The sequence below is a fragment of the Dendrobates tinctorius genome, unplaced genomic scaffold (assembly GCF_039654945.1).
Source record: "Dendrobates tinctorius isolate UK_male_01 unplaced genomic scaffold, ASM3965494v1 ptg000003l, whole genome shotgun sequence".
Lineage (NCBI taxonomy): Eukaryota > Metazoa > Chordata > Amphibia > Anura > Dendrobatidae > Dendrobates > Dendrobates tinctorius.
The window spans coordinates 99,822,513-99,840,029 of NW_027361671.1; the positions used below are offsets into that span (position 1 = coordinate 99,822,513).

A 17,517-nucleotide genomic window follows, 5' to 3' on the forward strand; every position below is an offset into this window, starting at 1 on the left:
TTGGAGGGAAGGCGTAGGCTAGGTTGAAGTGCCACGGGTGGGAAAAGGCGTCTACTTTCCACGCTCCGTCAGTGGGGCTGATGGAGAAATATGTTTCTACCTTCGCATTCTGACCACTGGCGAACAGGTCCACCTCGGGATATCCCCATCTTGAGACCAGCGATGAAAATACTGCCTGATCCAGGCTCCATTCCCCGGGCTGAACGTCCCTCCTGCTGAGGAAGTCCGCTTCCACATTGTACACTGCCCTTAGATGCACTGCTGACATGGACAGTAGATGTTTCTCTTCCCAGGAGATCCTTGCAGCCACCCGCTTCAGGTTGAAGAATTTTGTGCCTCCCTGGTGGTGGATGTAGGACACCGTAGTCATATTGTCTGAGTAGACACGTACGTGATGGTTTTGGACGAGGGTCGCTGCTGCCTTTAGTGTCTCCTCTACAGCTATCAGTTCTCTTGTATTTGAGGAGCTGGAACTGACTTCTGGGCCCCATAACCCCTGGAAGTGTGATTTTTCCACCATCACGCCCCAGCCTCGCTGACTGGCATCCGTGGTGATGGTCTTTAGGGGCAGCTGATCCCAGCTGACCCCCTGCTGGAGGTTCTGGCGGTTCAATCACCATAGAAAGGAGGCCTTCACATGACCGGGAAGAGGAGTTCTCCTGGACAATATATTCTGGTGCTTCCTTGAACACCGAAGAACGTAGGACTGTAGGGTCCGAGTATGGGCTTGGGCCCAGGAGACAGCTTGGATACATGCAGTCAATGATCCCAGCATGGACATTGAGTCTCTCAGGGTCGGTGCTCTTTGCTCCCTGAACTTGGAGATCCTCTGAACCAGGTCGAGTTGCCGTTCCCTGGGTAAAAAGGATGTTCGCCCTTCTGAGTCCAGGAGAATCCCTAGGAACTTTTTCCTTGTTGAGGGATGAAGGTTTGACTTCTCTAGGTTGGGGATCCAACCCAAGGATTTCAGAATCTCTAGAAATTTATCTACGTCCTGGTTCAGGCGAAGCCTGGATGAAGCTACTATTAGAAGGTCGTCCAGATATGGGACGATGCAGATCCCCTATTGGCGAATGAAGATTATTGCCTCCGCCATCACCTTGGTAAATACCAGAGGGGCTGATGATACCCCAAACGGCAGGACGTTGACTTGGTAGTGTCTGACCTGAGACCCCTGAGATTCCGCAAATCTGAGGAATCTTCTGTGGTCTGGATGGATCGGGACATGATAATAAGCGTCCCTTAGGTCTATTGTAGCCATCACCCAATTCTGTCCTATAAGAGGGACTGTAGTCTTGACCGACTCCATCTTGAATCGCCTGCATTTTACCACCTGGTTCAACGGTTTCAAGTTTATAATGACCCTGTGTTTCCCTGAGGGTTTTACCACCACGAAGAGGCGAGAGTAGTGGCCCTTGCCTATTTCTCGTTGTGGAACCGGGGAGATTGCTCTTGCTTGCAGGAGTGTTTTTATATCTGACAGCAAGGATCTTTGGAGGTGCGCTTGCAGAGAGGTTATTCTCAGGCATTGAGGGGGGAGGACTCTCGAATTCCAATCTCAGTCCGTCGCGAATAGTGCGGAGAACCCACTGGTATGGACTGCCATCGCTCTATGAAATTCGAGAGTCGGCCCCCGACCGGAATACCGTCATTGCTTCTCTGTGGGGTTTTGTTGTTGCTGGGACTGGGAGGCCAGAATATTTCTGCCTCTTCCTCCCTTTGGATAGCTCCACCTGCCCGTTTTACCTTTCCCTTTGAATTCTCTCTGGGAGGGTTGGTCACGGGGGGAACGAAAAAAGTCTTCTAGGTTTCCGCTGCTCCGGTAGTGACTTCTTTTTATCCGTGGCCTTCTCCAGGATATCATCCAGGGCTGGGCCAAATACGTACTTCCCCTGGAAGGAATCGCACAGAGCTTTGACTTTGACGTGATATCTCCTCCCCACGATTTCAGCCACAGCGTCCTTCTGGCTGAGTTGGAGAGGACTGCCGATTTTGCTGCTACCCGAATGGACTCCGCAGAGGCATCCGCTAGGAATCCTGTTGCTTTTTGCAGTAGCGGCAGGGAATTGAGGATCTCTTCCCTGGAGGTTCCTTGAGAGAGGTGGTCCTCCAGTGTACGCAGCCAGCGAAATAAGGACCTCGCCACACACGTAGAGGCTATATTAGCCTTGAGCAGGGTTGTGGAGGCATCCCATGATTTTCTAAGTAGGCTTTCTGTTTTACGATCCATAGGATCCTTCAGTTGAGACGAGTCTTCGAAGGGAAGAGCCGTCCTTTTTGTCACTCTGGATACCTGCACGTCTACTTTGGGGATCTCCCATAGGGAGCAATCCTCCTCCAAAGGAAATCTGTTCCTCATATCTGATGGGGTAGTGAGCCTTTTTTCAGGAAAGGCCCATTCTTGCAGAACTAAATTTCAGATGTTCTCATGGATGGGGGAACCCTTTTTGGTCTTTGGGTTTCAATTCCCCAAACATTTCATCCTGAACTGAGTATTCCATCTCTGTTTCCTCTAATCCCATGGTGCCCCTTACCATGCTAACTAAACTCCCCATGTCTTCCGATGCAAAGTAATATTTTTTGTTATCGGGTCTGGGGGTAGAGGTGGAACTTTCGTTTTCCCATACATCCTGAGTCAGAGGCATCAATTTCGCCCGAATCTGAGTCCGACTCCGCCAGGGGCGTCATCCTAGAAGATTGCATTTCTTGCTTGATGAGGGATTTTATACTGTCCAGAAGGGAGGGTTGTTCTGCGCGGATTACTTAATCCGTGCAGGCTGACAGTTTTTTCCTGTATGTTGAGGAGAGTTTGGTACCGCACTTGCGGCTTGGTTTCTTTATGGGGTCAGGGGCCTTGTCTCCTAAGTTACCTCGCCATTTGGACAGAATAAAGGGGGACCGGTCCTGCTACTTACAGTAGGAGGGTGCATGCTGGGCTCCGCAGAAGCAGAACGAGAGGGCTTTTCACCGTCCATGGTCAGTCTGTCACAGTCACCAGTGCAGAAATGGCCTTACCTGGACGCCCTCTGCCAGGGTCTTAAATAGCCGAGGCTCCGCTGCGTCTTCCGTGCTCCTCCTCCCCTGGTCCACATGTGGGGGTAATCATGATCACCCCTCTTCACGTCCACTTCTCAGCTGTCCGCGTCCTGGGGACGCCGCTCTGCCCCCCTCGAACCCCTGGCCACCGCCCGGTGCCGTCTCGGCATCACCTTAGACCCCCCAGTGCCTATCCCTGGGTGGGTGAACGAGCGGCGAGTGACTCAGGCGGGTGGACAGCGTCGGGCGGGCGGACAGCGTCGAGCGGGCAGAGTGCTGGGCGTGAGTTCTCTCGCCTCCTAGAGACGTCGCCCGCGTTCCCTGGTGGCCGCCGAAACCGGAAGTGCGGCGCCGCATCACTTCCGGTGCGCGGATGCGCCGACGTCGTGGGGAGGACGACGCCGGGGAGCTCCGTGAGGACCTCGGCTGCACGTCACCGCCATGCTTTACCCCACGGAGGGGGCGCAGGAAAGGCGGGAGAGGGGTCCCGAGTCGCGCCTGCAGGCGGAGACGGGAGCGGCCAGAATCGAGAAGGGAGGAAACGGAGTCCCCGACCATCTGCCGCCCGGCTCCAGGTAAGAGATGAGGTGCTCCGGTCGCCGGCCACGGCAGCACCATCGGACCTCTCATGCCCCCATAGGGGACAGGAAAAACACTGGAGGTAATAGGAAGGGGAGGGTTATTTAACCTCTTGTGCATTTCCTGTCCCCTATTAGGACGGGGAGACATCCTCCGATAACTGCTGTCGTGGAAGGTGACTAGAGAAATTAAGGATTATTATTCACAGAAAACCCTTTAAAGGGCCATTGCCATAAATTAGTGATAAGAGCAGGCCCCATAAAGCCCTTCAGTTCCTGTGCATGCACATTAGCTCTCCTCCAGAAGAAAACTCTCTGTAGCGCTACCGATATGTGGCTACCGTATAGATAATGTTCAACCTGTTAAAAAGCCTTGAAAACACACCCACCATGAAAAGACACTTTCCTAGGTAATGTTTTTTCCTAGTTGGGTTTTTAATGGTTTAGAATTATAGTAGTCACTAGAGACAGTTTTCTTCCTTCTGGAGGAAAGCTAATTTGCATGCTTTCTCATGAAGGCTAAACTCTCTAAGTCAGCTAGATAGCCACAAGTAGACTCGGTAACTCAAGAGCTTCATTTTAAAGCGAACCTGTCCGTAAGAATGAGGTTAGGAAACTTGAGGTAATGCAGGATAGGGCAGAAAACACATTTCCAACTATACCTTATTCTGTCGTTATCCTGTGTGCGCTTCGTTACACCGAAATTCATGTTTTATTCATGTGCAAATTAGGCTAGCAAGCGCACTGGTGGGCATACCTGTGCACTTGCAGCTCGCGTCTCCTCTTAGTCTCCTCCCCCCACTGGTGCCAGCCCTGCATGTTGATAGTGGATAGCAAAGGTGACATCATGCAGCATAGCCTGTACATCCGCTGTCAATCAAAAGGGGGAATAAGCAAAGAGGAGAATAGGACTGTAAGTGCACCAATATGCCCACCAGTGCACTTGTGAATCTAATTTGCATATATGAAGAAAACTAATTTTGGAACAATGCAGTGTCAGATAACAGAATAGGTATAATTAGAAATGTGTTTTCTGGCCATCATATTACATAATAATTATAAGGCAGGAAAACACATTTCCAACTATACCTATTCTGTTATCTGACACTGCATTGTGCCAAAATATACAATACCTTAGGTGTATTATGCACATTCTTACTGACAGGTACCCTAGGGTGCAGATATCTTTAATGGAGGCACAGCTAGACAGAACTCCATTCAGTCCTCAAATAAATCTGCTTTTCTAGTTGAATAAGTGCTAGCCTTTAAAAGTCAATATATGATGCTACCCAGAAGCAGCTAAGAGGAGGCAACGACTTTTGTAGCAATTTTTCGTTCTGATCTATGCAGTAATAGTAATAAACTAAAAAGTGCAGCTAGAAGTGTCCTTGATTCCAGCATAGAAGAAAAGCAGATATTCATGAAGTGGATAGGACCACTGAGGATGACCTTCACATATCAGTGGATTGTAGAATATAGGTCCATGCAATATAGATGTCCTACAAACTCTATTAGGACATGGTTTCGTCTTCAAATACTCTACCAAAAAGCAGCTTTGCGGACAGAAAATAAGAATAAAAAGTAGACTATGATATAATAAAATAACACATACAGACAGAAAAGACGAACAAACGATCTGGAAGAAATCTCCGACTATACGACAATGCACAGTCAACTAATATCTCTGGTACAAAAGAGCTGTAGAAGATGAAGCCAGGGGATATACCCCCACAAAGAAAGCGGTGGGTGACTTCAACTGTGCCACAAGACCCCGACACTGCTGCTAAGAAATAGGTTTATAGAGAACCCTAGAATTGGCACTTCAGTCTGCAGCTCATCGCAGCGAGTTTAGGCAACGAGTTTATGCCACATATGTATATTTTGTTTTGAAGAAAGGGTTAAGATAGAAAAAAAAGGTATCTACAACACAATCTATTAAAGCTGAAAGCTGTGCAGTTAAAAGTGAAAAATAAGACACGTACCACACAAAAATAAGTGATAAAAATCTCCAACATTTGAACAGGGATCCGATTTACTATGTTATAGTACAGCAGCGCCACCTATTGGAAAAGAAACTAACAAAACAAATCTGACAATTCCAGGGTTGGTGATTTCATGAAAGTTCTGCCCATATAGGTAAGCTTTACTGATATCTTAAAGAGCAATCGATCGGCATTATTATTTTTTTCATAAATCAATAGTACACATGAGAATAAGAAACTTTGTCATATATATTTTAAATCAGAAAATATACGCTCCTTTGTCCTACAGTGACACTGTATTCAAATGGTAAAATCTGCATTCAGTGAAGACCGATTTTTCCCAAAAGGAGACAGGAGATAATTGTTTCTGGTCGTAAGATTCTATGGACAGGGAAGTAGGGGAGAGGAGGAGGAGCTGGAGGCTGAGCCAGACATTCTGCTGCAAGTTCTCCTGAAATGGCAGTTACACTTAAAGAAAAGTTCAAAATACAACTGTCATTTCAGGAGAACTTGCAGCAGAATACGTGCCTCTCCTCCCTCGTAGCACCCATCTCCATAGAACTTCATGAATATGAACGTCATCTTCTCTTTCAGTAATACGAAAAGCAGTCTACGCTGAAGACCATTTTTACCCCATATTCTGAATAAAAAAATAAATAAAAAAAAAAAAATCAATCCAGAAGGGTAAAAGGCAGATTTCTCCGATCAGACATATTACAAAGGTTGCTATTTTCATATGTACTATTGATATAGGACATAAAACATAAGTCCACAGCTACTCTTGAAGTATTGGTAGTATGTGAAGTCCTATTTCTTTCTGAATTACACTGGCACATTTGCAGAGCAGCTGGTGAACAATTCAAAGGCATGTGCCCTTTCCAATTATTCCTGAGGAAACTGCTAGTCAGTGTAACCCCGTCAGGTACACTCCACAAAGCATTCTTCAAGTATGGACTGTAGTGACTACCATTCACACCTGCATCGCAATGCTCAAGCAAGTTATGGTGGCGTCTGGTAGTGTAAGGATCGAGCAGCTGCTACCTAGGAGCAACAAATGGAAAGGGCTCATACCTTTATGGTATACTACAAAGCCATTAACGGCCATGTATTCCCTGCTAGGATTGTACCTGTTAACAGTACAGTAGTGTGAAAAAAAAAAGATCCAAATCAGTTCATCATTTTTCTAAATAAATTACAGTACCAATGATTTTTTTTTTTTAAACGCCTATCTACATGTATACTGAATTTTCAAGCACTGTGGAAATTCAGTGATATAATTTACATAAAACTATTTTACAGTTATTTAAGATGCAAGATTTTTTATCTTCTAAAAAAAGAAAATAAAACCATAAAAAAAACAAACACTTTAGCTAAGGGGAATCTTCTTGAGAATTTGTTCGCTCCTCGATAATTTGTTTGACTATTTCCGCAAGTTTGAGGCGATCGACTTTGTCTGTAAATCCTTGGCCTAAAACAGACAAATAAAAGGTTAATGTGAAGGGATTTGGTATAAAATAAGTGGTTACAAAACAAACATGCTCATGCCTCCCAAAAAATAAATAAAATCCCCAAAGTCTATACAGGCGTGAGCTCTCTCCATTCACCTGACGTCAGGATATCTGCTGCATACAATGCGCCAACACACTATCAAAAGGAGACTACCTATGGACTCACTCTTTACATGCTTTATCATAGGTGCCTCTCATACAAGTTTTAGAATATAAGAATGTGCCATTCATTAAAGGGTCCCATCAGCGTCCCAAATCACAGGCAGCATGAATCAGAATGGCGCCGTCATTTCAGATATATGCTTAACCCTGAATCAGAGGGAACATACTTTGATAAGCTTCTCTCTGGCCCATTCCCCTTGACTGACAGCACTCTCCCTATACACTCATGGGGAGATCTATTGATCAAGGGGATTGGGGCAAGGAAAAGCCAAATGGGATCTAGTACTTTAACTAGTCACCTTGATCTGGGCTGCCTTTTCAAAGCATGTTTTCTCTGAACCGTGGCAGCGTTTGTCATGACGGAGCTGGTATCAGATACAGGCTGTCCTTGGTTCGGCCATGTGAGTGAGCCAATATGATCTCCTAAAATAAAACATATCCATTGTCCAAGGCATACTTCTGTGCAGACCACACTCCGGACACACGCATGCCTTACTACAGTCATGCATCCTTTGTGCACGGTGTCTGCGCAGATATTCACCTTTAGAAGTATCTCACCGGACATTACACAACAGAAACATAAGCTTCTGTATAAAATTGGAGGCATACTGTTGAGAACGCACGCACTTTTTTTTTTTTTTTTAAAGAGCACGTCCATGCATATTTCTCAGTAATAATTGGGAACATGAGGGTGACAATTCCTGGCCAGTTTGCTCTCCTGACGTGTCTACCTTAGTAAATGCCGTAATCGTTTCCTCATAACAATTCTGGAGCATTTTCTCTTAGAGCTTTGTCTGGTGGTGTCCCTCTGCCATTTCTCCTAGAAATTAGGATTAAAATACCAGCTAGGTGTTACCAGCTCGGGGTGGGTGCGTCACCACACTAGTTGGTCCTGCCCAATCCATGCTGACTGTCTAGGACCTACCCACCTGTCTAGGGGCATGTCCCATTAACATAGAGAATGGTAAAAATTGACGATTTTCTAAACTTCTATGAGGCGTAACCGGGGAAGGGCACAATGCAGAGTTGTAAGGAAAGAGGTTTCACAACTGTTTTTTTTTTCTTTTTTTATGTGAACCACATGCATTTATTTAAATAGATGTGTCATGAGAGCAGAAAGGTCATTTATAATTAATGTCTACGGCAGGCTCCAGCAATGCACATTCATTATCTCACCATTCCAACTAAAACTTTGTAACGTGTCTCTGAGCAATTTACAATCTCTATTGTATTCCCAGGCTTCTAGCACAACTTCATTTAATTTTTCATCTTCATTTTCTCCTGACAAAAAAATAAAATAAATAATAATTACCAAAATATACAAAATTTCACAGACTTGATATAGAACTACTGAGGCTGTGAACTTAATTGGCAACAAGAGTACACAATAGTTGCACACAGGCAATCTGTTCTTTTGTTCTAGCTTTGATAGATATTGTAATGGTTCCACCCTGAGTGTGTCTGGGATGCAGTTACGGACAACTCAGTCCAGGCTGGTCAGGGGCGTGCTGAACCATCAGTGTGTTTATTATCTGCTCGGCCATCCAATCTGAGATTGGGAGGCGCTGGTTGCCTCCAGGTGTTCATTATCCCAGGTGATTGCCAGGCTACTTAACTAGGATGTTCACACCAGACCTCTGTAAGGCGTACATTCAGCTTCTGTGTGATTTGTCTCTCTGTGCCTTGAGTTGTTTGTAGATCTTTCCTTTGCCGGAACTCAACCTTGTTCTGACCATTCGTCTGTTTAACCCCTTTTGCTTTGATCCGCTATCCTCCTGGTATTCTGACCTTGGAACGTTACCTGACTTAAGGTACTGTCACACTAAGCGATATCGCTAGCAATATCGCTATAACTTGTGACGTTATAACGATATTGCTAGCGACATCGCTGTGTCTGATACTTACCTACGACCCGCTCCCCCGCTGGTTATTGCTGATCGCGCGAGAACGTCCAGGACTGTTTCTCGTCGTCAGCTTCCTGTGGAGAGACGAGCGTGGAGCCGGGCGGGAGGACGCAGGACCGCCTAGTGTGACAGGTAAGTAGCGACCCCCGTCCCCAGCGATGTCGCTGGTGAGATCTGCCTGTGTGGCAGCTCACTAGCGACCACTTAGCGATGTACCAGCGATCCTGACCGCGTCATATCGCTGGTCGGGATCGCTGGTACATCGCTAAGTGTGACAGTACCTTAAGCCTTTGTCTCTTCCTTCTGTTTATGACATACCTTCATGGCTTTTGACCTTGGACTCCTGACTATCCTGTTGCATGGCTTGGCAGTGATAAGTCTGTGTCATAGATATTCACTAAACACACGTCATATACCGTATATACACGTGTATAAGCCGACCCCCCTAATTTTGCCACAAAAAAACTGGGAAAACTTATTGACTCTCGTATAAGCCTAGGGTGGAAAATGCAGCAGCTACTGGTAAATTTCAAAAATAAAAATAGATACCAATAAAAGTAAAATTAATTGAGACATCAATAGGTTAAATGTTTTTGAATATCAATATTGAATCAGGAGCCCCATATAATGCTCCATACAGTTCATGATGGCCCCATAAGATGCTCCATACAAAATACACCCCATAGAATGCTGCACAAAGGTTAATAATGGCCCCATAAGATGCTCCATAGATTATGCCCCCATAAGATGCTCCACAGATTATGCCCCCATAAGATGCTCCATAGATTATGCCCCCATAAAATGTCCCATAGATTATTCCCCCATATGCTGCTGCTGCAAAAAAAAAAAAAAAATGACACTCACCTCTCGTCCCTAGGGGCCAGGTGTCGGGTCCTGAGCAGGCGGAGACACCGGTGCGCTATGGGGGACAGGTGCCGCTGGCTCAGGACCCAGCACCTGAGATATTCACCTGTCATCGGTCCATCGCTGCTGTCTGCCGCATCCTCTGTCAGTGACTGTACAAGCAGCAGAGGGCGCGGTGCACACTAACCACGTCACCGCAACCCATTTGATTAAAGGAAAGGAAAACTGGTTGGAGGGGAAAAAATGGATCACTCGGGCCTATCACTCTATGTATTCAGCTTACGCAAGGGGAGTATCTGTACTGATACACTCTCATACTAATTATGAAGAAATTGATTCTTGCGTAGATAAGGACGGACAGTTTGTGTCTCTGCACTGTCGAATTTCTGGAATATGCATGATTGTGGTGGCCCTCTATATTCCACCCCCATATTCGAAAAAGAAATTGCAGGAGATTTTTGAGTGGATTGGAGGGAGAGGGGATTATCCAGTGCTAATATTAGGAGACGTTAATAATGTTATGAATGAGTTTTGGGACCGGGCGGGTAATGGGGGTAATTGCCCTAGGAAAAACAAGATGACTCCATTTGGGATATATGTTAGCGAAATGGATATGATAGATTTATGGAGAGTACGCAATGAGGGGAAGAAATGCTTTTCGTGTTATTCGACTTCGTATCACACTTTATCACGAATAGACTTAGCACTGGGTAATAGGGGCATGGACAGAATGGTTGGGACGGTGGAATACTTACAGAGACTTATCTCCGATCACAGGGCAGTTGTGGTTAGTCTGAGAGTGGGAATGGGGAAAGGGAAGAGAGCAGGGGGGACAATTCACCCGGAATGGCTCAAATGTTTAAACATGGGAACTATTAAAAATGATATTGTTGAGTTTTTTCAGTTAAACGAAGGTACTGCGGATCCACTTATTGTATGGGATACCATGAAAGCTTACTTGCGGGGTTTATTCATACGAGATATCTCGAGACAGAAGACACGAACGAGGCAAGTGAATCAGGAGGCAGCAGATAGGCTTAGTAGGGCAGAGGAAGAAATGATAGTTAGACCCAATGCCGACACCCAAAACGCATTAAAAGAAGCACAAGAGGAAGTAAATAAGTTATACCTACAAGGGATAGATAAGAAAAGGGCATTCCAAAAAGCATTGTTCTATGAAGAGGGGGAAAAGGTGGGACATTTATTATCAGTGATTACTGCAGCACAGAAAAAACCCTCACAAATATATGAAATTGTCACTAAAGATGGGGCAGTCCATAAGGATACCACCGGGATATTGGAGTGTTTTAAGGAATATTATGTTGAACTGTATACCTCGGAATTGAGGGCCTCAGATCTGGAGATGGATAGATATTTACAAGAGATAGAGCTACCTAAGTTAGATGATATTGATAAACAAAACTTGGAAGAATTATTTACTGTGGAAGAGGTAGAGAAGGCTATCCTATCATTAACAAATGACAGGTCACCTGGATCTGACGGGATCCCAGGAGAAGTGTACAAAGAATTAATAGAAATTGTAGCACCCAAACTTAAAGGGAAGGTGCCGCAATTTTATATAATTTGCAAAAAAATAGTAAGTAACAAAACATGTTGTTTCAGCAAATGTTGTACTAACCAGGATTTATGGTTTGTTTGTAATAATGTTTTAATGTAGCCACTGGGCGCTGCCATCTTGATTTGCAGATCTGTGGAGGACTCATACAGTCTGCAAATATGGCCGTCCCTGGACATAGGAGACTGCGGACGGCTCCCGACCCCACCATGCAGCCTCATTAGCAGTGAACTGGGCACGCTCCTGTGGGCTGCACCATTCACTGCTGTAGGTGTGGCTGGGCGCCATTTTACTGTAGCCCAGTGCTGTCTGCTGAGCTCCACTTACCCTCTATCACAGGACCACTTGTGGCATAACAGGTCCTGTGTTGTGAGGAGAGGCTGAAGATATGGAGAAGGTGGTCAGCAGAGGAGAGAAGCGCTCACTGGAGCCGGAGGATGGAGAGTGGTGAGTGCGGGTGACTTTCCTCTATGCTCCTCTGTTCTGCTTACTCCAGGCTCGGCCCTGTGCTTCCTGCTCTACTGTGTTCTTCTCCTCTGTCTCCGCCTCCTCACTCACAGCCCCAGTGATCTCCGGTAATCTGACACCTTCCCTTTTATGACAGCTTTTATGGCTGTCTGAGGACAGTGACTTATACAGCCCATAGTCTAGTGTATGGGGGGGCTGGAAGTTTCACCAGTGTGGGCATATCTGTAATACTGTCTTGTGTGATACTGACTGCTGAGCTGTGTATCTAATCCTATCCTGTGTGATACTGACTGCTGAGCCGTGTATCTAATCCTATCCTGTGTGATACTGACTGCTGAGCCGTGTATCTAATCCTATCCTGTGTGATACTGACTGCTGAGCCGTGTATCTAATCCTATCCTGTGTGATACTGACTGCTGAGCCGTGTATCTAATCCTCCCCTGTGTCATACTGACTGCTGAGCCGTGTATCTAATCCTCCCCTGTGTGATACTGACTGCTGAGCCGTGTATCTAATCCTCTCCTGTGTGGTACTGACTGCTGAGCTGTGTATCTAATCCTCTCCTGTGTGATACTGACTGCTGAGCCGTGTATCTAATCCTATCCTGTGTGATACTGTCTGCTGAGCCGTGTATCTAATCCTCTCCTGTGTGATGCTGACTGCTGAGCTGTGTATCTAATCCTCTCCTGTGTGATGCTGACTGCTGAGCCGTGTATCTAATCCTATCCTGTGTGATGCTGACTGCTGAGCCGTGTATCTAATCCTATCCTGTGTGATGCTGCCTGCTGAGCCGTGTATCTAATCCTATCCCGTGTGATACTGACTGCTGAGCCGTGTATCTAATCCTCTCCTGTGTGATACTGACTGCTGAGCCGTGTATCTAATCCTATCCTGTGTGATACTGTCTGCTGAGCCGTGTATCTAATCCTCTCCTGTGTGATACTGTCTGCTGAACCGTGTATCTAATCCTCTCCTGTGTGATACTGTCTGCTGAGCTGTGTATCTAATCCTATCCTGTGTGATACTGACTGCTGAGCCGTGTATCTAATCCTATCCTGTGTGATACTGTCTGCTGAGCCATGTATCTAATCCTATCCTGTGTGATACTGTCTGCTGAGCCGTGTATCTAATCCTCTCCTGTGTGATACTGTCTGCTGAGCCGTGTATCTAATCCTATCCTGTGTGATGCTGACTGCTGAACCGTGTATCTAATCCTATCCTGTGTGATACTGACTGCTGAGCCGTGTATCTAATCCTATCCTGTGTGATACCGTCTGCTGAGCCGTGTATCTAATCCTCCCCTGTGTGATACTGACTGCTGAGCCGTGTATCTAATCCTCTCCTGTGTGATACTGACTGCTGAGCTGTGTATCTAATCCTCTCCTGTGTGATACTGACTGCTGAGCCGTGTATCTAATCCTATCCTGTATGATACTGCTCTCCTGAAATACTCTGTGCTGCTGTCACCCTGCTGGTTTTATGTGTGATCTACATGGTCGGATTGTGTGTGAACTATATGGCGGCATTATGTGTGAAGTATATGGCGGTATTATGTGAGAACACTATGGCAGTATTATCTGCTAAAAGGGGACCCATTCTAGGGTGGTTCTGGCTGAGCACCTGCACACGGGTCAGGGGTAATAGGTGCAGTCAGGGGAGGGCTGGTGAGGCAGCTGAAGAGAGGGGTCTCATTTTTATCGTTACTGTATGGCTACATTTCCCCCAGCCTGCTTCCCAGCGTCACCCCGGACTGCGCCTGTTGCCTCGCTTTCACACATCGCCAGGACAGAATCTGAGGTGGGGAATGGGGTCTTTGCCTGCAAAGTCTGGATCAGAACAGGCCATCAATCAGCAGAAATGTTTCCTGGATTTCTGTGCTGCTGTCTCCCTGCTCCTCCCCCATATATCTCCCTCTGTGCCCCCCATAGACCAGCACACTGCTCTCCTGAAATACTCTGTGCTGCTGTCACCCTGCTCACAGAATCCTTGCTGCCTGCCATCCTTGGTGACTGAAGACCCCATTCCCATTCCTCTCCTCAGATCCTGTCCTGGCGATGTGTGAAACCGAGGCGACAGGGGCCTGATGTATGGTGGAAGGAGCAGGGCGACAGCAGCACAGAGTATTTCAGGAGAGCAGTGTGCTGGTCTCTGGGGGGCACCCTGTTCGGTGTCAGGGATTGTACATAGAGCGCTGTGTTTTATACACATGGATGGACCGTCTGCTTGTCTGCTCCACTGAAATCCAGGAAATATTTCTGCTGATTGATGGCCTGTTCTGATCCAGACTTTACATGCAAAGACAGTCAGTAACTTTGCAGGCCCCATCAAAATGGCTGCTCACTGTGTTCCTAGATGTCATAGGTTTTTGTGCCAGATTTCAGTAGCTGCTCCCCCTAGTGTTAAGTGGAAATGCCAAACTTTTTAAAATTATTTTTCATATTTTGCAAAATTAAAAACAAATGATAATATTTTTTAAGAAAATGTAAACATTAATTCTTTACATTTTTTCAATTGCTGAAAAAAAATTTTTTGGATGGCACCTTCCCTTTAAGCACGTACTTGAGGTGGCAGTAGAGAAAGGGGTATTGCCAGGATCTATGAGGGAGGCTGTAATCGTGGTGATTCCTAAGGAAGGGAAGGATGCCTCATCCGTAGAATCCTATAGACCAATCTCGTTATTGACATCAGATGTTAAAATACTAGCCAAAATGTTGGCGATAAGAATGTCTAGAGTTGTCCCCAAATTGATACATCCAGACCAATCAGGGTTCTTACAAAATAGATCCACCGCCATTAATCTGCGAAGACTTTTTTTGAATATTCAAATTCCAGCAGATAATAGGGGGGAAAGGGTGGTGGTCTCACTGGATGCACGAAAGGCATTTGATAGGGTAGAGTGGAAGTATTTATGGGCAGTACTGAAATGTATGGGATTTGGGCATAGATTTATCTCCTGGGTTAAGTTACTGTATGTAGACCCGAAAGGATATATTAGGATTAATGGGGAGACTTCGGAGGCATTTGGGTTGTTCAGAGGAACTCGTCAGGGATGTCCATTGTCACCGTTATTGTTTGCTGTAGCGATGGAACCGTTAGCGATTAAAATTCGTAACTCCAAAGAAATACAAGGCTTTAGATATGGGGAATTGGAGGAAAAGATCGCCCTATACGCGGATGAAATACTCCTTTTCTTAAAAGACGGCGGAGAAGCACTGACTGAGGTCATGGGCCTTATAGGGAAATTTGGATACTTTTCCGGATTGAGAATTAATTGGGACAAGTCATGTATCATGGGGATTGATAGAGAGCTGGGAGATCAAGATGTGGGGGGGGGTAGTTAGACACTTGAAAGTAGTTAAGGAATTTAAATACCTCGGAATATGGGTATCTATGCTTATATCTAGATTTCTCGAACTAAACTTGGACCCATTACTAGTTAAATTTAAAGTTAAGATGACAGCGTGGTGTAAGCTAGTACTATCAATAGTGGGGAGGACAAATCTAATTAAAATGATTCTGATGCCTCAGTTGATGTACGTCCTCCATAATGCCCCGGTTTGGATTCCCAAGAAAATTTTTTACAAAATTAATACCATTTTTAGAGAATTGATTTGGGGGAAAAAACAAGCAAAAATTAAATTGGAAATACTGCAAAGGGGGAAGGAAGAGGGTGGGTTGGCGGCGCCAAATCCATGGATATACTTTGTGGCAACGCAGGGGCAGCACTTTAGGGGTTGCCGAGAGGAGGGGAACTTGAGCGTTATGGGGAGAGTTTTGGCCCAACTGACCAACAAGAGAACACTGGTACAGAGTCTAGAAGCAGGAAACTTTGGGAGATTAGGGAAGGACATGCCCACATTTGGACTAATGCACAAAATATGGCAACATATCAAAATTCTTAGAAGAGTTGAGGAATTGACGACATACACACCTATCTGGGATAATGTGAACCTTTCTGAACTATACAAACTGAAGGACTTTATTGATTGGGAGAGGAGAGGTTTGCAATATGTGTGGCAACTATTGGAGGGGTCTGAGATCAAGTCTTTTACTGTTTTGAAAGAAGAGTTTGGACTCCCATGTAGTGGGGAATTTCGATATTTTGGTCTCAGGCATGCATTTCAAGCGCAGAAACAGATAATGAATATGACGGTGCAGAGGGATGTGGTATTGGACTATGTGTGTGCGTCCGGGGGTACGAGAGGTGTTATATCTACCATCTATAGAGATTTATTATATTCTTACTTGACTGGGTTTCCTCTAACAGTAAAATCTAAATGGGAGAGAGAAGTGGGGGAAATAGTAGATGATACATGGGAGTCTATTTTAGAGTATATACCTAAACTCTCTTTGAGTGAGCCAGGTAGGATATCGCAAATATATATTGTACATAGAACATATAAGACTCCAGAACTTATGAGGAAAATGGGCTTGAGGGATAATGCGGAGTGTCCAAGATGTGGGTATGAACCTGCGGGAATGCTCCATATGCTTTGGTCTTGTCCAAGACTTTCATTATACTGGGAGGAGGTTATAGGGCTTGTTGAGAAGATATACCGATGTGATATAGGAAGGGACCCAGTAACGTGTGTGTTGGGGTATGTGGAGGAGGTGTCGGTGGGGAATGCCTATAAGTCCATCATAGCAAAACTCTTATATATTGCCCGTAAGCTGATAGCTCAAAAATGGATCGATGCTGAACCCCCAACGACTGGGGAGTTTGTTATCCGTGTGAATAACGTAATCCGATTGGAGGAGAGAATTTATAGAAGGCGACATACGGAAGCTCACTTTGAAAAACTCTGGGCCATGTGGTTACAGTGGAGACAATCACATTGAGAAAGTCTGTATTGCAGTTGGGAAGGGGGGGGAGGGAGGAGGTCGGGTTAGGTTATCTTTTCTTTTTATGACGGGGAGGAAATTGAATGTCGTGTATTCTTCTATATGCAATGGAGATGATTTGAAAGCTTTGCTTGAATGTAATTATAACGACATTTGAATATAATAAAAATCTTTGGTTTAAAAAAAAACCACGTCACCGCGCCCTCTGCTGCCTAAACGTCACTGACAGAGGACACAGCAGACAGGAGCGAGCAGCGGTGGACCGGGGACAGGTGAATATTGGATATACTTACCCCCTCCCGGCGCGGTCTCTGCAGCCCCCCCCCGCGTCTCCCACGGTCTCCCTTCCTTTCTTCAGCAGTCACATGGTACCACTCATTAAACTCATGAATATGCACATATAAGGAAGGAAGGGAGACTGTGGGAGAAGCGGGGGGGCGTGCTCTGCAGAGACGCGTCAGTATGATCTCTGACACCCCCGCTGACCCCCAGGTATTTGACTAGTGTATAAGCCGAGAGGGGGACTTTCAGCCCAAAAAAATGGGCTAAAAATCTCGGCTTATACACGAGTAAATACGGTATTTTTCATAAAAAGTA

General features: G+C 45.6%; 1 protein-coding gene across 2 annotated transcripts in view; it reads right to left on the bottom strand.

The window, feature by feature from the left end:
- Positions 1 to 5,625: 5,625 nt before the first annotated feature.
- MAPKAPK5 (MAPK activated protein kinase 5) overlaps positions 5,626 to 17,517 on the bottom strand; it is a 94,318-nt gene continuing 82,426 nt past the window's right edge. For both annotated transcript variants that reach the window (XM_073564002.1, XM_073563992.1), the window contains 2 exons: positions 8,443 to 8,547; positions 5,626 to 7,064 (listed from right to left, as the gene is read on the bottom strand). In XM_073564002.1, the coding sequence (XP_073420103.1) occupies positions 6,967 to 7,064; positions 8,443 to 8,547 (203 nt within the window). In that variant the 3' untranslated portion in view covers positions 5,626 to 6,966. The remainder of the gene's footprint in view (positions 7,065 to 8,442; positions 8,548 to 17,517) is intronic.